Here is a 20,574-nt window from a genome sequence, read left to right as displayed (position 1 = left end):
GAGTACACGCTCAAGAACCGCCATATTGCAGACGTTAGCAACTGCAAAGTATGCTTCGCTGGGGAGGAGGACTTGCAGCATGCATTACTCTCTTGTCCGCATGCCCGACTTTTTTGGGAGGAGGCATATGCATGGTTTGATCTTCGACTGCCAATTCTCTCGCCGGTGACATGGGCGCGTGATATCACATGCAGCCCACAATTTTCAGGTGATGATCGTGCAAAGATTACAACCATTATGTGGTCTATATGGCATTCTAGGAACCGGATCAAGCATGGGGAGGTAGGTCGAAATCCTACAGAGACGATCCGATCCACGAAGGAGGCGATTGCGCTCCTACAGCTGCCCCGGAAGGTGGCGTCGATCTTGCCAGGATACGGTTGGCGACCACCTGAAGTGGGGTTTATAAAAATTACCACAGACGGCACACTTAACTTCACCGATGGACGAGGGGGTGCTGGTGGCGTTGCTCGCTCATCTACTACGTTCCTAGGTGCATGCTGCACACCGTTTGATGGGGTATCTGATCCTCTGATTATGGAGGCTTTGTCACTGCGGGAAGGAGTCCGTTTTGCTACTCTACGAGGCTTTCAGCATGTGATTATGGAGGTTGATTGTCTGGAGCTGGTGTCGCTCTGGGAAACTCGCCACAATTCTCGTTCTATTGTGGCTCCAGTTTTGTTAGAAATAGGAGAGCTTAGTTCTTTTTTCACTACTTTTGATGTTATTCATGTAAGCAGGTCAGCAAACTTACCAGCACATCTTTGTGCAAAACATGCATGTACACTGAATGTGACTGAAAGTTGGCTCGACAAGACCCCTAGCTTCCTTGTGAGCAGTCTGCTGGCTGACTGTCCAAGGAATGCTCTTGCTTAATAAAGCTCTCTAATTTGATCGAAAAAAAAAACTGGCCAGTATAGTAGCGAACGTATACACAGCCCGGCAAAATAGTTAAAAATTCAAAGAAAATCTGAATGACGGATGATTCGAGCACTGGACCTCCTGCTTACACACAAAGTAGGCAAACCAATCCACCAAAGAAGGTATCACGCCTAATGAGCAGCGCAGAGGTTTAAAAACTATTCTCTTCGTCCGAGTTTATATTGGTTCTAAGACCGACGGAAAATAAGAAGCTTGGCATGGGAAATACACTTTGGAACCTGCATGTATATACACCCTATATGGGATTTTTTATTATTATTTTAATAAAAAGTCAAAATAGGCAAGAACTATTTTGACAAAACACTTGACTTACTTTTGCACTAGTAAAAAAATCTGGATGAAAAAAAAAACAAAAGTTGACTTCACAGCAAAAAAGACAAAAATTATTTGCTATTATAGGTCACTATTCACACTATTTTAGCCAAAAAATTGTCTTTTTTGAAAAGAAGTCAAGGGGATATTTTTTTTGTGGATTTATTTTCTCACGAGTACAATAAAAAGTCAAGTTTATTTCAAAAATATTTTCAGGAATTTTCGACTTTTGGTTAAATTACTAATTTTTTTTTGTATATAGGGTGTATATACACCCATAGACCAAAAGTTCCCTCCCGCTTGGCATGCAGTATTAAATATCATGGCGCGAGATAAGGCTGGTCATAGTGAGGAGTAACTTAGACTAGTAACATGCATATATTACTAGTCTATATTACTACCTCTCTCTTAGTTTACAGGGCGTGCGCGTATCTCTAGATCGTCAATTTAACCAACCTAATACAAGTCATATATTACAAAAAATATACCAACATAAACTTTGGAGTTTCTACCTATTTATGTTACTCTCACTATGCCCAGCCTAAGAGCTGCACCGTTAAGGCTGGTCACAGTGGGAAGGAACTTAGGAGTAACATCACACACTCCAATACAAGTTTGCTTATGTGGCACGTATTTAGTGAAGAGAGAGGTGTTTGTGGTAACTAGCTAAGTTACCGGAACATCACACACTCCAAGAAACAATGAGTCTATAACCTAATAAATACATCGTTGCATGACATTACATAGATGTTCCTACCCACTATGGTGATAGTAACATAGTCTAGGGAAGTGTGAAATTACTAGATTATGTTCTTGCCTATTGTGACCAGCTTAATAGGAACCAACCGGTGCATGCATTTGCTTTTGCAACGGCATGTAGCATTTATTAGAGCGAGTTTTGTGGCAGCTATAATTACGAGAATTAATTAATATGGGAAACGAAAAGAAACTGCACACGATTACCGGTGAGAATTACCCATACTATATTTAGTACCCATGAGACAAAGCCTTGGTCCTAGAGTTTTGGTCATTGTGCCCATTATACCGGGGCGGGGAGAATATGAACGACGACAAATTTGAACTTTTTGGAATTTCGAATGCAGTTTTTCTTAAACGTGAACATTGATTAAAATTTTAGAAATATATGAAAAGGCAAAAAAAAATCCAAAGTGGAACACAGTCTAAAACTCTGAACAAATTTTGATAAATGGGAAAAAACTAAAAATCCAAACCATTTTTTAAAATACAAACAATTTTACAACTATGAACTTTTTTGAAAACGAGACCATTTTTTGAATTCTTCAAAAAAATTGGGAAAATATAAATAGATAAATAAATATGTTGAACATTTTTTAACTTTGCAAATTTGAAAAAAAAAGAAATGAAAAAAGGAAAAAAATGATTCATGAACCTTTTCCCAAACCGGTAAAAACCGACCTAGAACCATCTAGAAGGTTCTGAAAGCCGGCATCTCGGAGGCAATGAACAGATTAAAATGGGAAGGCCCATGTTCACTCGTATCGACCTGGTATGTGCGAAACAAAAACTATTTTTGGACATTCTTATAATGGCCCCAACTCTCGTGAAGAGGTTGGCATGGCCATGCCATGTTTGAACGATTTTCAACACCGTATGTAAGAGCATCTCCGGCCGTTCGCCCTCCACGACACCGAAAAAGAGCCTCCTGAGGGCGAACCGACATTTGTTGGCACGTCGGGGGCGATTGCGTTCCTAGTCGTCGCCCCAAGGCCGCCCCAGGAAACGCGCAAACTCGGCGAATTTTCAAACAAATTTGTGCAAACTCAACGATAATTCGTAGAAATTTGTACAAACATGCAAAACTAATCCTAAACTACGCCTAAAACATGCAAACTACTGCTACTGCTACGCCGTGGTCGTCGCCCGCCTTCTACATGCCGAGGAGCCTGTAGAATCGGGTGTAGTCGCCATCATCGTCGTCGCGCGCCCTGCCGGACCCGTCGTCGTCCCTGCTGCTACCCTGGCCAGGGTCACCGACCAGCGCGGGGTTGGACGGACCGGCCTCGTCCTCCTCGTCATTGTTGAGGACGACGCTGCCGCCCTCCTCACGTAGTCCGCGTGCGGCGCGCGGCCTGGCGCCGGGCCTGGAGCTCCGCGTATGCTCGGCGCTGGCGGAACACCTGCTCGCGAATGTAGTCCTCCCTTGCCCACTTGAGGGCAGCCTCGTCGTCAGTGGCCATCTCCGCGTGCTCCGGTTTCACGGGGAGCAGCCCCGGCTCGGTCTTCGGCCGAACCAGGCGGAGAGAGCGCGGGGAGGGGCGGGCGCCCTCGTGCTTGCCCTCGCGGATGACGAGGGCGCCGCTGCGGGTGCGGAGACGTAGCGACGTCTCCTTCTCCGGCTCTTCCTTGACAGGGCAGAGAGCCAGCAAGCCGGAGGAGAGCAAGCCGGAGCCCGACGAGGAGGACGTCCCAGGCTCCATTCATCGCGGCGTCATGAGAACGACGGCCGCGGCGGGTACTCGAGGCGCGGCGTGTTGCCGGTCTCGATGTGGTCGAGGACGGCCTCGAGGGTGCGGTTGGGCACGCCCCACCACTCGCGCCGCCCGTCCACGTTGAGGCGGCCGTGGGGGATGGTACCGTTGGCGAAGGCGATCTACTCCACGCGGCGCCGCTCGAAGAACATCGTCCACAACGTGTGCCTGTCGACGGCGTATCTCGGCTCGTTTCGCTGCTCCTCCGGCAGCGACGAGCGGATGCGGGCGATATTGGCCCGCCACGCAGCCCCTTCGGGCACCGGCGGTACCGGCACACCGCCGACGCTGAGCTTCCACGTGTCCGGCACCCGCATGTTCGGGGGCGCCGGATAGTCGGCCTCGTAGAGGAGGCGCACCTCGTCCTCGTGGAGATGGCGTCGACCGAAGACGTTCGCCATCGCGGCGTCTCCGGGGTACCTCTCAACCATTGCTCGTCGGCAGGGAATAGGGTGGAGAGTTTCTCTAAGGGGGAGGGAAGGCGAGCTTTGCTGATCTGTGGCGTCCACCAGCGGGGAGGACGACTTTGATAGCTGAAGCTGGGGGCGGTGAGCTTGCATGCGAGGTGAAAGAACATGCGGTGCCCCCATGTTTGGTTTTGGTAATTGATGACAATCTCTATGAACTAATGGTTGCCTTGAGTTATATTTGAAGGTTTTATCCATAGGCTTTTCTTGGAATACATGTGTTGGTTTCAAGGAGAGTTTGTATTGACCAAGGTGCTATTCAAGGAATTACCTAAAGATTGGTCTTGTGAGAGGTTGATCAAGACTAAGTCAAAGAGTGAATCAAGTTGATCAACGTACGAAGCATACAAGATGTACCAAGGGATCAAGTGATCCCATGGTATGGTAAGCATTGTCCATTACGCTTTGTATGCTAACCCATGATATTCCTGAGAGTTCTTTGTGGGGTTAGGTTGCGGTGTGCAAGTTTAAGTGGAGCATCACGAAGATATCAAATGCTAGAAGATGTGCGGAAGAGTGGCTCACCCATAGTGGAGTATAGGGTAGCTATCATCTAGTCTTCATCGAGCCAACGCAATCAAGAAAGGTGGTCCAACTTGAGGGAGTCAAGATCGTCATCATCTAGCTCAAGTGGACCATGTGCAAGGCAAAGGTTTACCCTTGATAGGTTTTCTATTTTACTGGTCTCATGGTGGTAGTTGGGAGACTGAGTTTTAGGATCGATTGCCGTACTATCAAGGGGGGCTCTCGATGAGTAGCTTGATCGTATCATTCGTAGAGAGCTCAAACCACTGCATCCTTGCATCATCTTTCTTGGTTCTTGTTTGGTTCTCTTTGTGAGATTTGGAGCTTATGGTCATCTTGATGACAAGCTCGAGTTCATCGAAAATGGAGTTCACTTGCATATTCTATGATGTTTTCGATGTTGGAGGTTCTGTCGGTTCTTCTCTATTGTTTTGATGCTACTCGTTGTCTTGTATCCAACAAGTTTGAGTTTGCTCAATTCGGAGCTCATTTGCAGAAGTTATGACAGTTCTATTTTTATTGGATTTGTCTATTGTCCTTAGCTGTGTTTTGAAGGCATCCAAGTGCTAAAGCCTCTGTGGCGTGCGATAGTACTGCTCAAGGGAGCGGTAGTACCGCAGGGGCCAGCGGTAGTACCGCTGCCTCCCCAGAATGCTGGCGCACACGGAAGTAGGCGCGGAAGTGATTTTTTACTTCCGCGCCCTACGCGGTAGTACCACTCCTGGTGAGTGGTAGTACCGCAGCCTCGTGTCCTGGTGTTGTTGCGTGCGGTAATAGGCGCGGATGTAATTTTTTACATCCGCCCTTACGCGGTAGTACCGTTCCCTGTGAGCGGTAGTACCGTGCTGACTTTTTCTCGTAGCTAGCTCCAACAGTTGTAGGCGCGGCAGTTGTTTTTTTATTTCGTGGTCGCTCGGTAGTACCGCTCCTGCAGTAGTACCGCCCTGTTGCCCCTTTGCAGTGTTGTTTCTTTGGGCTTCTGCCGCCCAAGCGGTAGTACCGCTACCCCTAGCAATAATACCGTGAGGTCGAGCGGTAGTACCGCTCTGTGCGGGCTGTGAGGATAAACGTTGAATTTTTTCCCACCTATAAAAGGGGGTCTTCTTCCCCAATGGTCCTTATCCTTTAAGCTCGAGTTCTTCCCCCATTGTTGACCTTCTTCGAGCTTGCTAACTCTCAATCCCTCCACGGATTCTTACTAGCTTTTGAGGGAAAAGAGTAAGGAGATCTAGATCCATGTTTCCACCAATCACTTTCTCCTCTAAGTGAGGGGAACTCCTTGGATCTAGATCTTGGAGCTATTGATGTTCTCCTTCTTGTTCTTCCTCTCATTTTCCTCCCTAGCATTAGTTGTTTCGGTGGGATTTGGGAGAGAAGGACTTGGGCACTCCGTGTGCCCTTGCCATTGCATTGGGTGCATCGGTTTGAGTTCTCCATAGTGATACGTGGAAGTTACAAGTTGAGAAGCTTATTACTCTTGGGTGCTTGGTACCCTTGAGCTTGTTCCTCTTGGGTGCTTGGGCGCCCTAGACGGTTGGTGGTGTTCGAAGCTCAATCATTGTGGTGTAAATCTCCGGGCAAGCGTCGGGGTCTCCAATTAGGTTGTGGAGATCGCCCCGAGTAATTTGACGGGTACCGGTGACCGCCCCAAGGTTTGCCAAAGTGTACGGGTTTGGTGACCACCCCCAAGGGTTGCCATTTATACGGGTTCGGTGACCGCCCTCAAGGGTCCCTTAGTGGAATCACGGCATCTTGCATTGTGTGAGGGCGTGGGGAGATTACGGTGGCCTTAGTGGCTTCTTGGGGAGCATTGTGCCTCCACACCGCTCCAAACGGAGATTAGCATCCGCAAGGGTGTGAACTTCGGGATACATCGTCGTCTCTGCATGCCTCGGTTATCTCTTACCCGAGCCCTTTACTTATGCACTTTACTTTGTGATAGCCATATTGTTTCTTGTCATATATCTTGCTATCACTTAGTTGTTTATCTTGCTTAGTATAAGTTGTTGGTGCACATAGGTGAGCCTAGTTGTTGTAGGTTTTGTGCTTTACAAATTAACCGTTAGGTTTATTCCGCATTTGTGCAAGCCTAAACCGTAATTATTTTAAAAGCGCCTATTCACCCCCCCTCTAGGCGACATCCACGATCTTTTACCAGGCGACGCGTGGCGGGAGCGGGCGGGACGCACGTCGATTGAGCCTTCACTGCGCCGCCCATGAGGCATCAATGGAGGCTGACCGGCGTTACCGCGCCGCAGCCTTGGCATTTATTCCCGCGGGAACCGAGGCAATGAAGCGGCATCTCGCTGACTAGGCGGGCCCATCCCCGTTCGTGCCAAATTCGATCGCCCCGGCGCCAGCGCCCCCCAGCGCGCCGGGTTTGGCCTGGGTCCGCCGGCACCAATTTCGGTCTAACCCGACGAAAACAGGCTCCTGGAGGAGCGAATGGGCCGATTTTTTGGCGTCGGCAGCAAAAAATGGCTGGGGCGGCCTGTTAGGGGCGCTTTTGGAGATGCTCTAAGTTGCAACAGGTCCGGCCATTTTATGAGCATTTTTTGACCGAGAAAACTACAGAAAATGCAAAACTTGTCGGAAACCCAAACAACTTGGCATGATGCCTTGAATTAGTGATACAAGGTCATGAAAAAAAACTTGGGGTCATTCCAAGGTTGTCGAGAAACAACGTGCTCTCAGACGGTGCCTTCTGGTAGGACACCTGTCATTAAATATTCTCTAATTTTGGACATTCTTGAAATAACTCTAACTTCTATAACTAGGTGGGAATGCCCGTTGAAGGCATTCATGTCATGTTTGAACGAATTTCGACACCGTATACAAGTTGCGATATGTCCGACTATTTATCTGGTTTTTTACCGAGAAAACTCCAGAAAATGCAAAACTTGTCAGAAAACCCAAACAACATGGCATGATGCCTTGAATTGGTCATTCAAGTCCATGAGCAGCATTGGGGTCATTTTAACGATGTTGAGAAACAACGTGCTCTCAAATGGAGCCTTCTTAGCATATGCGGGCATCCTCCGTTGAACATGACCTATTTTTGGTCATTCTTGAAATGGCCTCGACTTTTGTAGGAAGGTGGACATGCCCATGATAGGCACCCATGTCATATTTGAGCGAGTTTCGACACAGTATGCAAGTCGCGACACGTTCGGCCCTTTATCAACTTTTTTTTTGTTGCGGCAAATCATCGGGCAATCACACACATGATTGTAGAATGGGTGGGCCCATCTGTGCGTTCGAGCCACCGGTATTGCGAATCTTCTGGAAGGTTACTTACCATTTTAGGACTTCTACAAGGTTCCTAAACAGTTTTTTCTGATTTTTTTCTCAGTTTTGGTTTTGTTTCTATTTTTCTAGTTTTTTTCTTTTTGTTTTGTTTCTTTTGGAAAAAGTCGTTATTTTTAAAAAAATCAACATATAGAATTTTTTTTTCAATTTTTTTGCAAAATATGATCGAAAAATCCTAATTTTTCATTATTTTTCAAGAATAGTTCGCGTTTTAAAACATGTCCAGAATTTTTAAATTTGTTCATGTTTTCCAAAAAATGGAGTTTCAAAATTTTCCTTTATGGTTTTTAACGTTGTTCGCAATTTAGAAAATCAGAATTTGAAAATGTGTTCATGTTTTCAAAAGAGCTTAGAGTTGTAAAATTTTCTCGTGTGGTTTGTTTCTATTTTTTTTGGAATTTCAACTTTTGGTTATGATTTTAGAATGTGTTTGGAATTTCAAAATGTTTTCCAATTTTTTAAAGTTATTCATGTTTTCAAAAAAATTGTTCTCATTTTAAATATTTTTCATTGGTTCAAATATTTTTTGCATATTAAAAAAATCATTGATTTCAAAAACAATTAGCATATTAATAAAAGTTCATGGATTTCAAAAAATGATCATTTTTCTGAATTCTGTTTGCGAATTTCGAAAAATATTTCTGTTCTAGAAAATTGTTCACATAATCTAAAAAATATTCGGTATTTAGAAGATGTTCACGTTTTTAGTGAAACGTTCGAAAGCTTCTGTGTGTTAATAAGAGATCCGCGCTAGCTTATAATCAGAATCTGTTGATAGGTCGACTGGCTAGCAGCGCGCTTCACACGGTCTAAGGTCGCGTGTTTGAATCTTGGCATCGTCTATATTCTTTTTGTGACTATATATGCTCTATTTCAGTTGCACTTAGTGGGCCGGCCCAGCAGCGGGCGTGCTGCTCTATCGTACAGCGTATACGTCTCGGTGGATGATGCACATACATACGAAAGTTGTGAAATGTCTATATTACCCTTTATACGTTTTGTAAGAGGGGTTGTACCGAAGCGGGACTCCCATACGGTTTAATATAGACCACGTGCGAAGCCCGTATGTACGGCAAAAAATAACCTGCAACGGAGAAGAGAGTTTGCCACTGAAAACAAGATCGTTTCACCTAGTCAAAGTGACAATAATAAGGCAGATGCTCTCGCCCTTATCAGTTGGAGATGTATATTTTTATTTTTATATAATTGTTTTAAGGTCTTTAATAACACAAACATCTCACTTTATTCATTAATTGAACATATCACACCAGATTTTCTTTTTGAAACTTACACGGACAAAAAAAACCTTTGATACATTCAAAAGTTACATCCAAAGCCATTCGAAGGCGTTCTCTCCAGCTCTATATTTTGTATCTGGACTTTTGTTTGAGTCTCTTGCAAAGAAGCAGCAGAAGGCCTGTCCTACACAAGCTGAACCAATATCATATATTTTGGAAAGCCGCATTACTCTTCCACCACAAGAGGTGAGAACCTAAGATCGTAAAATACAGTGTGATCGGGAACACACCCTTTGCAAGGCAAACTGCTGAACCGCCGCTTCTCATAGTTTTGTCAGGGAAATTGATCGAGAGGGAAAAATTGAAACAAGAGAATAACTAACCGAAGCAAACTTGTTATTCCACTTGCTGCCGCCACTGGCTTAATAGGATAAAGCGTGGGATGACAATTCGCCGGATGTTGAGACACTAGCAGAAAAACAACTATAAGCGTAGTAGGAACATTCAGTTTAGATATCTCAAATTCGAGGTTGGTATTTACAAATATATGCATCCAAGACGGCTAGTTTTGTGAGTTGCCACGACTTGATATTACATGTGAGACGGTCTATTTTGACGCCTGATTCGAAACAGAAGCAATACGCAGTGAGGCAAGCCTTGTTATAAACATGTCTCAAACAGTTTTGGTCCGGTATAACTAGCCAATACTCCCTCCGTCCACGAATAAGTGTACTTCTATCTTTTGTCATAAGTGAAAGTTTTAAATTTTGACTAACTATATAGTAAAGACTTGTAACATATATGACATCAAATTGGTATATTATGAATGTACATTTCAAAATGAATCTAGTGATACTAATTTAGTGTCATAAATGCTGCTACATTTTCCTATAAAGTTGGTCAAAATTTTAAATTTTGACTTAGGACAAAATCTAAATGTACACTTATTCACGAACAGAGGGAGTACGAGGCATCCCTCAAATTGTAGGTTCACATTTTCTCACCCTGTCGGCTTGCCTCCCAATAAAAATGGGACAGACTATGTACCGGTTGCCTGTTTTTGTTTTCGGGCCAGCCAATTTCTGCTCTACCATTGTTTTTTTATCCAATGGACAGCATGTGCAACCCAAATCGGCTGGCCACACGTTTGTTTCAGTCGGTTTTCCTCAACCATCCAAAGTCAACCCTTTGCACACAAACGAACAGAAGCCCCCAATACTTCTTGAGCTGAGGCAACAACAGATCCATTAACCTAAGAAGAAATGTTCAAGGGCTCGTTTACTATTTGTGTTAGTCACTTTATTTAGCCGTGTCCTAATTTTAGATCAGTCGCATTTTTAGTCGTGTTCTAAAAAACAATGCATACCTATTATAAATCTAAAAATACATTAGATTTATTGTTGGTTGAAAATCTAATTTTGGTCTGTCACATTTTTAGTTGTGTTCAACAAGTGGTATATTCTTTAATTAAGAAAAAAAAACAGTTCAGTCAATTTACGCCCAAATAGAAGAAGAAACAAGCCCACATTATACAGTCCATGTTGGTCTGGTTTAATACAGCTATGTTAAACCGCAGTGGAGCCCGGTCCCAAAGAATATAGTCCACATTGGCCAATGATATTAGATGGATAAGCGCCATATCGTTTGCATAATTATAATAAATCTAATACTTGTGGTCATGCCACCTTAAAAGACTAATGAACAAAAATAAAAATAAAAATGAAGTTTTCTAAGAAGAATGAATTAGTGGAATTGCTATTACCATTCAAGAAGACAGAAAATGAAAAAAAAAATTAAATAGTACAACAAAAATCTAAGGAACAAGCATATAATAGAGAAATTTCCACAAGAAAAAGGTTTTATAATAAGAAATGAAAAAGCTAAAACAAAATAAAAAAATGATGTTTTCTAAGGAAGAATGAATTAGTGGCATTGGTATTACAGTTTAAGAGAAAGTAAATGAAAAAAAAGAAATAATAATGAAAACAATTTAGACACTATTTACATAAAAATTGCACTTTTAATAATATTCAAAAATAACCATGTAATAGTGGAATTCTAAAAAAATTGAATTAGTGGCATTTGTATTACACTTCATGAAAAAAGAAAATAAAAATAAAATAAACCAAAACAAAAACAATAAATTTTTCTAAGGAAGAGTCAACAGTAGCATTTGTATCATAGTTTAAGAACAAAGAAAATGATAAAGAACTAAAAAAATAACAAAAAAAATTGCACACAATTTACACATTAATTGTGCCTTCCTATAATAATATGTAAGATAAGCATATAAAAAATTTGTAAAAGGAAAAAATATTTCCTAAGAAGGAATGAAATGTTGGGATTAGTATTAAACTTAAATAAGAAATAAAATAAAAAGGTAAAATAACTTAAATAATAATTTTTCTAAGAAATATTGGATTAGTGGCATTGGTAAGAAAATGAAAAAAAACATATGAAAACTTGCAGACAACTTTGCACTGAAATTGCACTTTTCATAATATGCAAAGTATAAGCATATAATTGTACAATGTTTGCACTCTAATATAATTTACACACATATTCACTCGAAAAAAATTGCACACATATTCTATAGGACTTGTGTATAAACTTACACACGCAAAAAAAATTGAATAAAAAGAAGTTTTTGAAGAAAGAAGGAATCAGTGACATTGTATTACCCTTTAAGAAGAAAGAAAAAGAAACAAACTTAAAATAAATAACAAAAAAATCTCACCCGATTTACACATAATTTTGTTTTTTAGTAATATGTAAGAATAAGAATATAATAGCGAAATCCTCGAACATAATTTTTTTAGGAAGTAATGAATGAGTAGCATTGGTATTACCCGAATATAAAAATAAAACTAAATAAAGTAATAACTAAAAAATAAATAAAAAGAAATAAAATTCATAATAATAAAGTTTCCTCAGGAAGAATAATTAATGGCATTGGCATTACCTTTTAAGAAGAAAGAAAACGAGTAAAAAAAGGCGTGAAAAGAGCTTCAAGCCCAATAAGAAAATCGACTAACACCAAATAGGGGCAAGTCAAAAATTCAAGCCAAGTGATCATCAAAGAAAAAAAAACAGCATGAATCTTGACAAAGAATCGGCTGTCAAAAAGTCAACTTACCCAAATTTATGGAACGTGTAACTTACATATAGCTAAAGTGTATAATTAAATAGTGTCACACGATCGCTCCAGCACGAACAAATATATGATAAAATTGGACAGCCAAAATGTTGACCAAGCAACAACAAATGAACAGGAGACACAAGAAAGAAAAATAAACAAATATAATGCCGTATTGGTTACTTTTTTCTTATTAGTAGATGAAGATATATACTAAAACAAAATAATTATGTAAACAAACATGAAAATTATTTCAAGGTGCAACGGATTAAGGGCATTGGTATTATCCTTAAAGAAGAACAAAAATTTAACAAAACTTGCATTGTTCAAAAATATACAAGAACAACATATATGGGCTGTTTGGTTTCTAGCCACACTTTGCCACACCTCACCTTAAACAAGTTTGACCAAGTTAGGTGGGTGTTTGGTTCTAGCCACACCTAAGACAAGAATTTTTTTATGCGCAGTGAACCCCACATGTCATAGACATAAAAAGTGTGGCAATATTCTCTTAGGCAAGCCAAAGTGTAGTTAACAATTTGAGCAACTCAAGTTAGTCAAGTGTGGCAAATGTGACAAAAATAATGTGACAATATAAGGCAAACAAGTCACAATCCAAACAGCCCCATAGTAGCATAACGTCCAACAATAATACATCCGCAACACCACTAACCATTGTACCCCACACTCAAGGGAAAGCTCCACAACCAAGCAGCCAAATTGTGGTCGTCCAGTAGAATAATATATCCATAATGTATAAGGGAAATGACTATAATATCTGATGAACGTTCGTTGTGTAGGGTTGACATTTGCGAACGCTTCAGATGGCAATTTAGTTGTATGAGGTTGACAGTTTCTTCATAATCTCCCACAAAGAAAAATGTCAATTTTTCAAAAACGCATAGCAATTTGTAGATAGAAAAGAAATTTTACAGTGAAAAAGGGCAAAATTTGTTATCTCATACCAGGTAAAGTTGCTCCTACCCGAGTTCGTCAGTTATCATTTTCTAAAAGAAAAAGTGGTAAAATGGAGGGCATAACTAGACGGCTTGGCGGGGGAAATATCTGGTACTCCCACCCCTAGGGTACTTCCGGTGCTTCAAAATTTGGTAGCATATTTTTAAATGTTCGAAAAATTCTGAAAAAAAACCCATCACATTGACACAACATCAAAGTATAAACAACAACAACAACAACAACAACAACAACAAAGCCTTTAGTCTCAAACAAGTTGGGATAGGCTAGAGGTGAAACACATAAGATCTCGCAACCAACTCATGGCTTTGGCACATGGATAACAAGCTTCCACGCATCCCTGTCCATAGCTAGTTCTTTAGTGATACTCCACCCCTTCAGGTCTCTCTTAACGGCCTTCTTTCATGTCAAATTCGGTCTACCCCGACCTCTCTTGACATTATCCGTACGCTTTATTCGTTCGCTATGCACTGGAGCTTCTGGAGGCATGCACTTAATATGCCCAAACCATCTCAGGGGATGTTGGACAAGCTTCTCTTCATTTGGTGCTACCCCAACTCTATCTCGTATATCATCATTCCGGACTCTATCCTTCCTCGTGTGGCCACACATCTATCTCAACATATGCATCTCCGCCACACCTAACTGTTGAACATGTCGCCTTTTAGTCGGCCAACACTCAGCGTCATACAACATTGCGGGTCGAACAGTCATCCTGTAGAACTTGCCTTTTAGCTTTTGTGGCACTCTCTTGTCACAGAGAATGCCAGAGCTTGGTGCCACTTCATCCATCCGGCTTTGAGATCAAAATTCGAAACGTAGCTTGAGAAACATAAATGACAAATTCAACAATAAATAGTACAAAACTTAAGTTAGGCTTTAGATTAGGCCCATTATCACATTGATGTTCATTTTATCATTTTTCTATCTCGAGTAATGTTTTAAATTTTGATTTGAATTTTTTTATAACATACATTAATGTTGTGTCAATGTACTGGATTTTTTTAGAATTTTTTAAACATTTTAAAATGTGCTACCAAGTTTGGAGCACCAGGAGCACCCTAAGGGTGGGAGTACTTGTTAGAGTTGTGTCGAATATAGTGTACAACGTAGGGTATAATTGGACTTGTAGTCGTATTGTGTTTAGATAGGATATGGAGTCGTGTCTAAGTAGGACACTTGTATCCTATGCCTTTTATATATAGCGGGGGTAGACACACGATGTAACCTATGCCAACATAATAGCATAAGAATGCAGGGGAAGCCGGCGGCATGTGCCGGTGTCCAGGGCGACCGGGTGCGGTATTGTAGCGGTGTCATGGGAAGGAGCACCCATAGTCAAGCCCTGGGATGTAGCCATATCGGTGAACCTCGTTAACAAATCTCGGTGTCGTGCTCGGTTGTTTGCTTGATCCTCGGATGATCGACGATATGCTTCGGATTTATTATAACAAGTGGTATTATGAGCTAGGTTGTGTGGAGGCCGTGGAAGGTTGATCTATTGGAAGAAGAAGCATCGACAGAGTTATGCGGAAAGCGGTCGTAATACGGGAGCGAAAGTCTTCGGCGAGTTACAGTTAGAAGCGATTCCGAAGCAAATTGGTCGTTGTAATTCTTAAAGAAGCAATCAGATGAGCAGTGGCAGAGCATAAACGGCGCAACAACAAGAGATGTGCGGCGGTCGATTAGTTGGATCGATCGGGTGAGCGTCTGGCGGCGGCGGCGACGATACGTACAGCAGCGGGAGTCTTGAAGCTACGATCAGGTGTGCAGGCAGGCTGCCTAGCACGGGAGCCACAGAACAAGCAGTGTTGTAGTGCGTTGTGGACTGCTGATGGGTTGCTGCAATGCGTGGCATATGTGCAGGAGGCACACGGCGCTAGCTAAAGCTCTAGCCTCAGATGCATGTGAGATTTGTTTGGGAATTTTTTTTGGCACAAAGACTAGTCGAGACCGGGATGCTATCAAGAAGAAAGAAGATAAGTCCAAGAGCTATATACGTGTGTTGTTCACACGGGAAGGCTGTAAGGGATTTTGCTTTGGTTTTCTTTGTTGGTACACTTTTGTGTATGGATGGCGTTGGATATGGTGACGGTTTGAGGATCTGGAGCGTGCCATGCAGCCGGATAAGTTCGGCTGGGTCAGACTGGGCAGTCTGATGGGATCGACGCAAGTCGGTTGGTACAGAAGACGGTGCGGGATCGGCGGCAGCGACATAGGAGCGTGATGCTGATGGTGACCGACTTTTGGGCGTGGAAACACGTGGCGCAGACCCCGAGGGCTTGTGTGGCTTCGACAAAACTATGGCGTGTGGTTGATTCAAGATGGCATATGCATGTGAGCTTGAAGTCGACGAGACGCGTGGGGGTGAACTGATCATCTACCATGGATACATGTTGAAGGTGGAGCTGAATTGAGGGGCTACAGTGTAAGGATCTAGAGAATCGAAGCCTATTTCAGCTGGGGAAAAAGGGAGGGACACGTAGTTCGGACTGGAGCCCAATGGTCTGATGGAAGCGCGAAACTCGTCATCGGTCGGCGATGATCAGTGATACTCTGCAGTGGGGGTTGAGTGGTGTGGGTTCGTGATCCTTGAGACTCGACCGGGACAACGGAGGCTCGACGCGGTAACAGCGGCGAGGCGTGCGGTATGCACGGGACATGGAGACGGGTCAGGGCTCTGGTGGTCATACATGTGGTGAGACAACTGCGAATTTGACTCAGGATGACTACAAGCAATGGTGAAATTCTTTCAAGTTTCAGACATGTGGTCAAGAAAGGAGCGGTGATGTTGAGTTTAGATAATTCTTATGTGTGACACCCAATATGTGAGTTGTTCACTTTCACGCAGGTCAGTGATAGGTGTATGATGGCGTTGGACGGGTACTCTGGAAGTTGAAAGCACAAGCTAGAGTAACAAGAAACTTAATTTTGCTCGAGTGTTGACCGTGATCAAGAAAAGAAGGGACTACAAGTTGCAGGTGGAGTCATATGGAGTTTTTGGAGTAGCAGCGGTTCTCATGGGATAAACTCAAGTTCAATGTACATGAAAGTTTGACATATGAACGAATTCAAGATGATGGAGAAATATTCGCCAATGTGGAGTTTGTTAGAGTTGTGTCGAATATAGTGTACAACATATGTTACAGTTAGACTTGTAGTTGTATTGTGTTTAGATACGATATGGAGTCGTGTCCAAGTAGGACATTTGTATCCTAGACCTTTCATATATAGCGGGGGTAGACACACGATGTAACATATGCCAACATAATAGCACCGGAATGCAGGGGAAGCCGGCGGCATGTGCCGGTGTCCAGGGCTACCGGGTGCGGTATTGTAGCGGTGTATAGGTAGGAGCGCCCATAGTCAAGCCCCGAGGATATAGCCATATCGGTGAACCTCATTAACAAATCTCGGTGTCGTGCTCGGTTGATTGTTTGGTCCTCGGATGATCGACGGTATATGCCTCGGGTTTATTATAATGGTACTAGATATTTCCCCGATTTGGCGGTAGACAAGATGGAAAGAATTATTTAACACGAACTATAAAGTGGCAGAAAAACTATGGGCACGTAGCGTAACTAAGCGAATCGGATTACGTTAAAGAAAAGGTCATCTTGAGGGAAGAAAATTCAACGGCACATGTGCTGTGCTGTCCCTTTCAATGATTCAATCATGAATCATCGACTACAAAAAACTATGTACAATAAAATATACTAAATTATGAGTACTGATGTTTGAGTAAGGAAGACGAATCCTTTGAACCGATCGTGCTAACGTCGGATGAAGTAGACGTGTGTGTGCCGTAGCCGCTTGTCGACGTCGACTGTGTCACACTGAACGAAGATAGCCCGCTCGGCAAAGACACCAGCGGCCCGTACGTCGGCACGGGCATACTGGCGGGGAGCACCGGCAGCTGATTAGCATCCTTGGACTGGAGCACGGCCATGGCTGCTCTCATGGACGGCCGGGCGCTCGGGTCCGGGTGCGCGCACCAGAGCCCGGCGACCATCACGCGCTCCACCTCCGCCCTATCGTACTCGCCGTTGAGCCGCTCGTCGGCCCCGTCGGGAAGGGCTCCCCGACCATAAAGGTCCCATACCCACTCGACCAGCCGGAACAGCCCGTTCTTCTCGGCAGGATCATGCAGCAAACTGATTGGCCTTCTTCCGCATGCGACCTCCAGCAGAAGGACGCCGAAGCTATAAACGTCGGACTCGGCGCTGGCCCTGCCAGTGATCATGGACTGTGGATCCACGTAGCCTGGTGTCCCCGACACGGCGGTCATCGTCTGCGTCCCGACGGCGTGGTCGATGAACCTCGCCAGCCCGAAGTCTCCTAGCTTGGCGCCAAAGGACTCGTCCAGCATCACGTTGCTCGGCTTGATGTCGCGGTGCACAACGCATTGCTCCCACTCCTCATGGAGGTACAGCAGTGCCGAGCCCAGCCCAGTTACTATCTTCATCCTGTTGTTGCATGCAGCAAAAATCATCAATTTTAAATTTTCAATCAATACCTCTTCTTTGAATGGGCAATGATTGATTTACTTACCTCATCGGCCATGTCAAGAAGGTGCCCTTGCCGTGGAGATGGATGTCCAGACTGCGGTTGGGCATGAGCTCGTAGACGAGCAGGAGCTCGTTGCGGCCGTGGCACCAGCCGACGAGCTGCACGAGGTTCCGGTGCCGCAGCTTGCTTATCACATTGATCTCTGACGTGTACTCCCTCTTCCCCTGCATTGAAGAGTCCTTGGAGAACCGCTTTATAGCCACGGCGAGGCGAGGCTCTTTCAGGTTGCCTCGGTAGACCGCGCCAAAGCCGCCTTGCCCGAGCTTCTCCTCTGCCGCGAAGTTCCTCGTCGCATCCACCAGCTCCTGGTACGGGAATCGCCTCGGTCCCGTGCTCCCCATCTCAATCTCCACCGCTGGATCGCCGTCTTCGTCCTCCGAGCCCATATCATCCTCCTCAACCTCTCGCTTCTTCTTGTTCCCACGACGACGTATCAAGATAACTGCACTGACGATGACGAGCACCAGGAACAGTGTCGCGCCGGCACTTGCTCCCGCTATAACTCCTGAACTGTGGCTGCCACTGCCACTGCCAGGGGAGGGTGGGGCGACGGTGACCGCCTTCGGTTCCAAGGACGAGTTGAAGTACCATGAACTTAGCTGATGCAGCTCTACGGACGAGGACGTCCCGGCGGAGAAGCCGACGGCGACCTGCTCCGGCAATGCGCTCTTGAGGTCTACCTTGGAGCTAAGGCTGTAATTCCGGCCTCGGCCATCGCCGAGCCATAGCTTCAGCGACAGAACACTAGAAACGTTGTCGTACTGTATGAGAGCGGTCATGTTCCCCATGAGGCTGAAGCTCGGGAGGGACTTGGTTACTACGGATCGAACGGAGTTGACGTCGATGCCGAGGTGGTCATAGGTGGCGTCGGGATCCGATACCTGGGTATCGTTGAAGGTGTCGAATTCGACGGCGACGAACCGGCTGTCCCCTGTCGCCGTGGCGTTGGTGCTCTGGTTGGTGAGGCCGAGGTCGAAGCCGTAGGAATCGTACGGCAGGACCGACGGGTAGCCGGCGAGGAAGAAGGCCATGCCTTTCCCCTTGTTGTTGATGTCGGGGATGCCGATGGCGAAGGAGAAACGCGTGGTGAAGCTCGCCACCTGGCCCGTGGCCTTGTCCCAGAGCAGCATCGGCTGGGCGTTGTAGGACACCCGGCCCGCGCTGTTGCCTATGCCGGCGAACTTGTTGGCGCTGACGTCGATCCACCCGACGCTGAAGGAGGCGTCCCCTTCGATTCTGAAGTCCTTCTGATCCTGAGAGCTGAAAGTGGAGTAGTTGAAGAAGAGGGAAGCGGCGGGAGGAGGCAGGTGGCAGCAAACGCAGAGGACGAGGAGGAAAGCACAGGTGGCTGCCGGCGTGATCTCGGCCATCGCCCGACCCCGGCGCTGGTGCACAGTGTCAAGCTGCCTGCTTGGTCCTTCCCATCCGTACGTATATAGCGTGGCGTGCTCAATCTTGTGTAGAAAGACTCGAAGAACAGGTCAACTGACAATCAGTGGATCTGTTTAATATAAGCAGGAGGAAACCACAAGTCTCTACATTTTTTTTTTGCGGGAGAAGTCTCTACATTTTGATGCAAGGGCGCACATGGGAGCCAATCCAGTGCGGAACCACACCGACGACTGACTGCCCACTCCAGCGTGGACCGAGACCGGTGTGCTCCGTGCCAGCTTCGCCCCTCTTTTGCTTTCCACCCCTCTTATCTGAACACTGTCATTGATGGGATCAAACATAAGAGTGCTTCAACTTATGGGAAATTATAGACCATTCCAGCTCTTTTATTTCTTGTTCTTTTATACATGAATTTAGGAGTTCAAATACCGAGGCTCACAATTTAGCAAAGCATACTCTTTCATTTGAGGCTGGCCGCCATGTTTGGTTAGGCGACCCGGATGATCTTTATTTTGTCCCTGTAAACATTGTGATGAGTTGAATAAAAACTTTGCGAGATTGCCTAAAGAAAATTGTGATGTAGTAGGAGTACTCTATAGTTAAGTTGGCTGGGTAGCATTTATCAAAAAAAAAAGAGGCCGGTTAGCACAATTTCTTCTTTTTATAAAACAAGGCAAACGATTTCCTTTTCTTTTCTTCATCACTGGTTCCTTTCCTTTTGCTTTTCCCATTTCTTTTAAAAATTGAAGAAAAACAATCCCATTCTTTCCTTTTCATTTTTTCATAAATCCACAATTTACAAAGAATGTCCAAAATTTCAAAAATCATTTGTGCTTTTTTAAAAAAAGGACGGATATTTCCAAAATGGTTAGTGTTTTTCAAAAAAACGTTTGCATGTTTTAAAAATATTTGGATCTTTTCAAACAAAGTTAAAATGTTCGAGAAAATGTTTCCCGCTTTAAAAAATTGTTCACAAATGGAAAAAAAATATCTTTTTCAAAAATGTTTGAAATGTTCAAAGCATGTTGCAGTTTTCAAAACAAAGTCAAAATTACAAAAATGTCCAAGTTTTCATAAAAAGTTCGCATTTCAAAGATGTTTATGGATTTAAAGAATGCACTGTTTGGATGTTGACATTGGGGCCTAGAAACTGATATTGGCATTGCACAGACTGAATGCCATTGTTCGGACGATCAGGG

General features: G+C 44.2%; 1 protein-coding gene across 1 annotated transcript; it reads right to left on the bottom strand.

Moving 5' to 3' along the window:
- Positions 1 to 16,992: 16,992 nt before the first annotated feature.
- Positions 16,993 to 19,459, bottom strand: LOC123091373 (L-type lectin-domain containing receptor kinase IX.1). Its single transcript, XM_044512870.1, has 2 exons — positions 17,966 to 19,459; positions 16,993 to 17,880 (listed from the first exon to the last, which is right to left on the bottom strand). Exons 1-2 carry the CDS (start codon positions 19,351 to 19,353, stop codon positions 17,136 to 17,138), a joined length of 2,133 nt encoding a protein of 710 aa, XP_044368805.1. The 5' UTR covers positions 19,354 to 19,459; the 3' UTR covers positions 16,993 to 17,135.
- Between the last annotated feature and the right edge of the window lie 1,115 nt (positions 19,460 to 20,574).

The sequence above is a fragment of the Triticum aestivum genome, chromosome 4B, assembly GCF_018294505.1.
Source record: "Triticum aestivum cultivar Chinese Spring chromosome 4B, IWGSC CS RefSeq v2.1, whole genome shotgun sequence".
Lineage (NCBI taxonomy): Eukaryota > Viridiplantae > Streptophyta > Magnoliopsida > Poales > Poaceae > Triticum > Triticum aestivum.
Note: the sequence above shows the minus strand (reverse complement) of the source record. Positions and strands in the feature narration are given on the sequence as shown.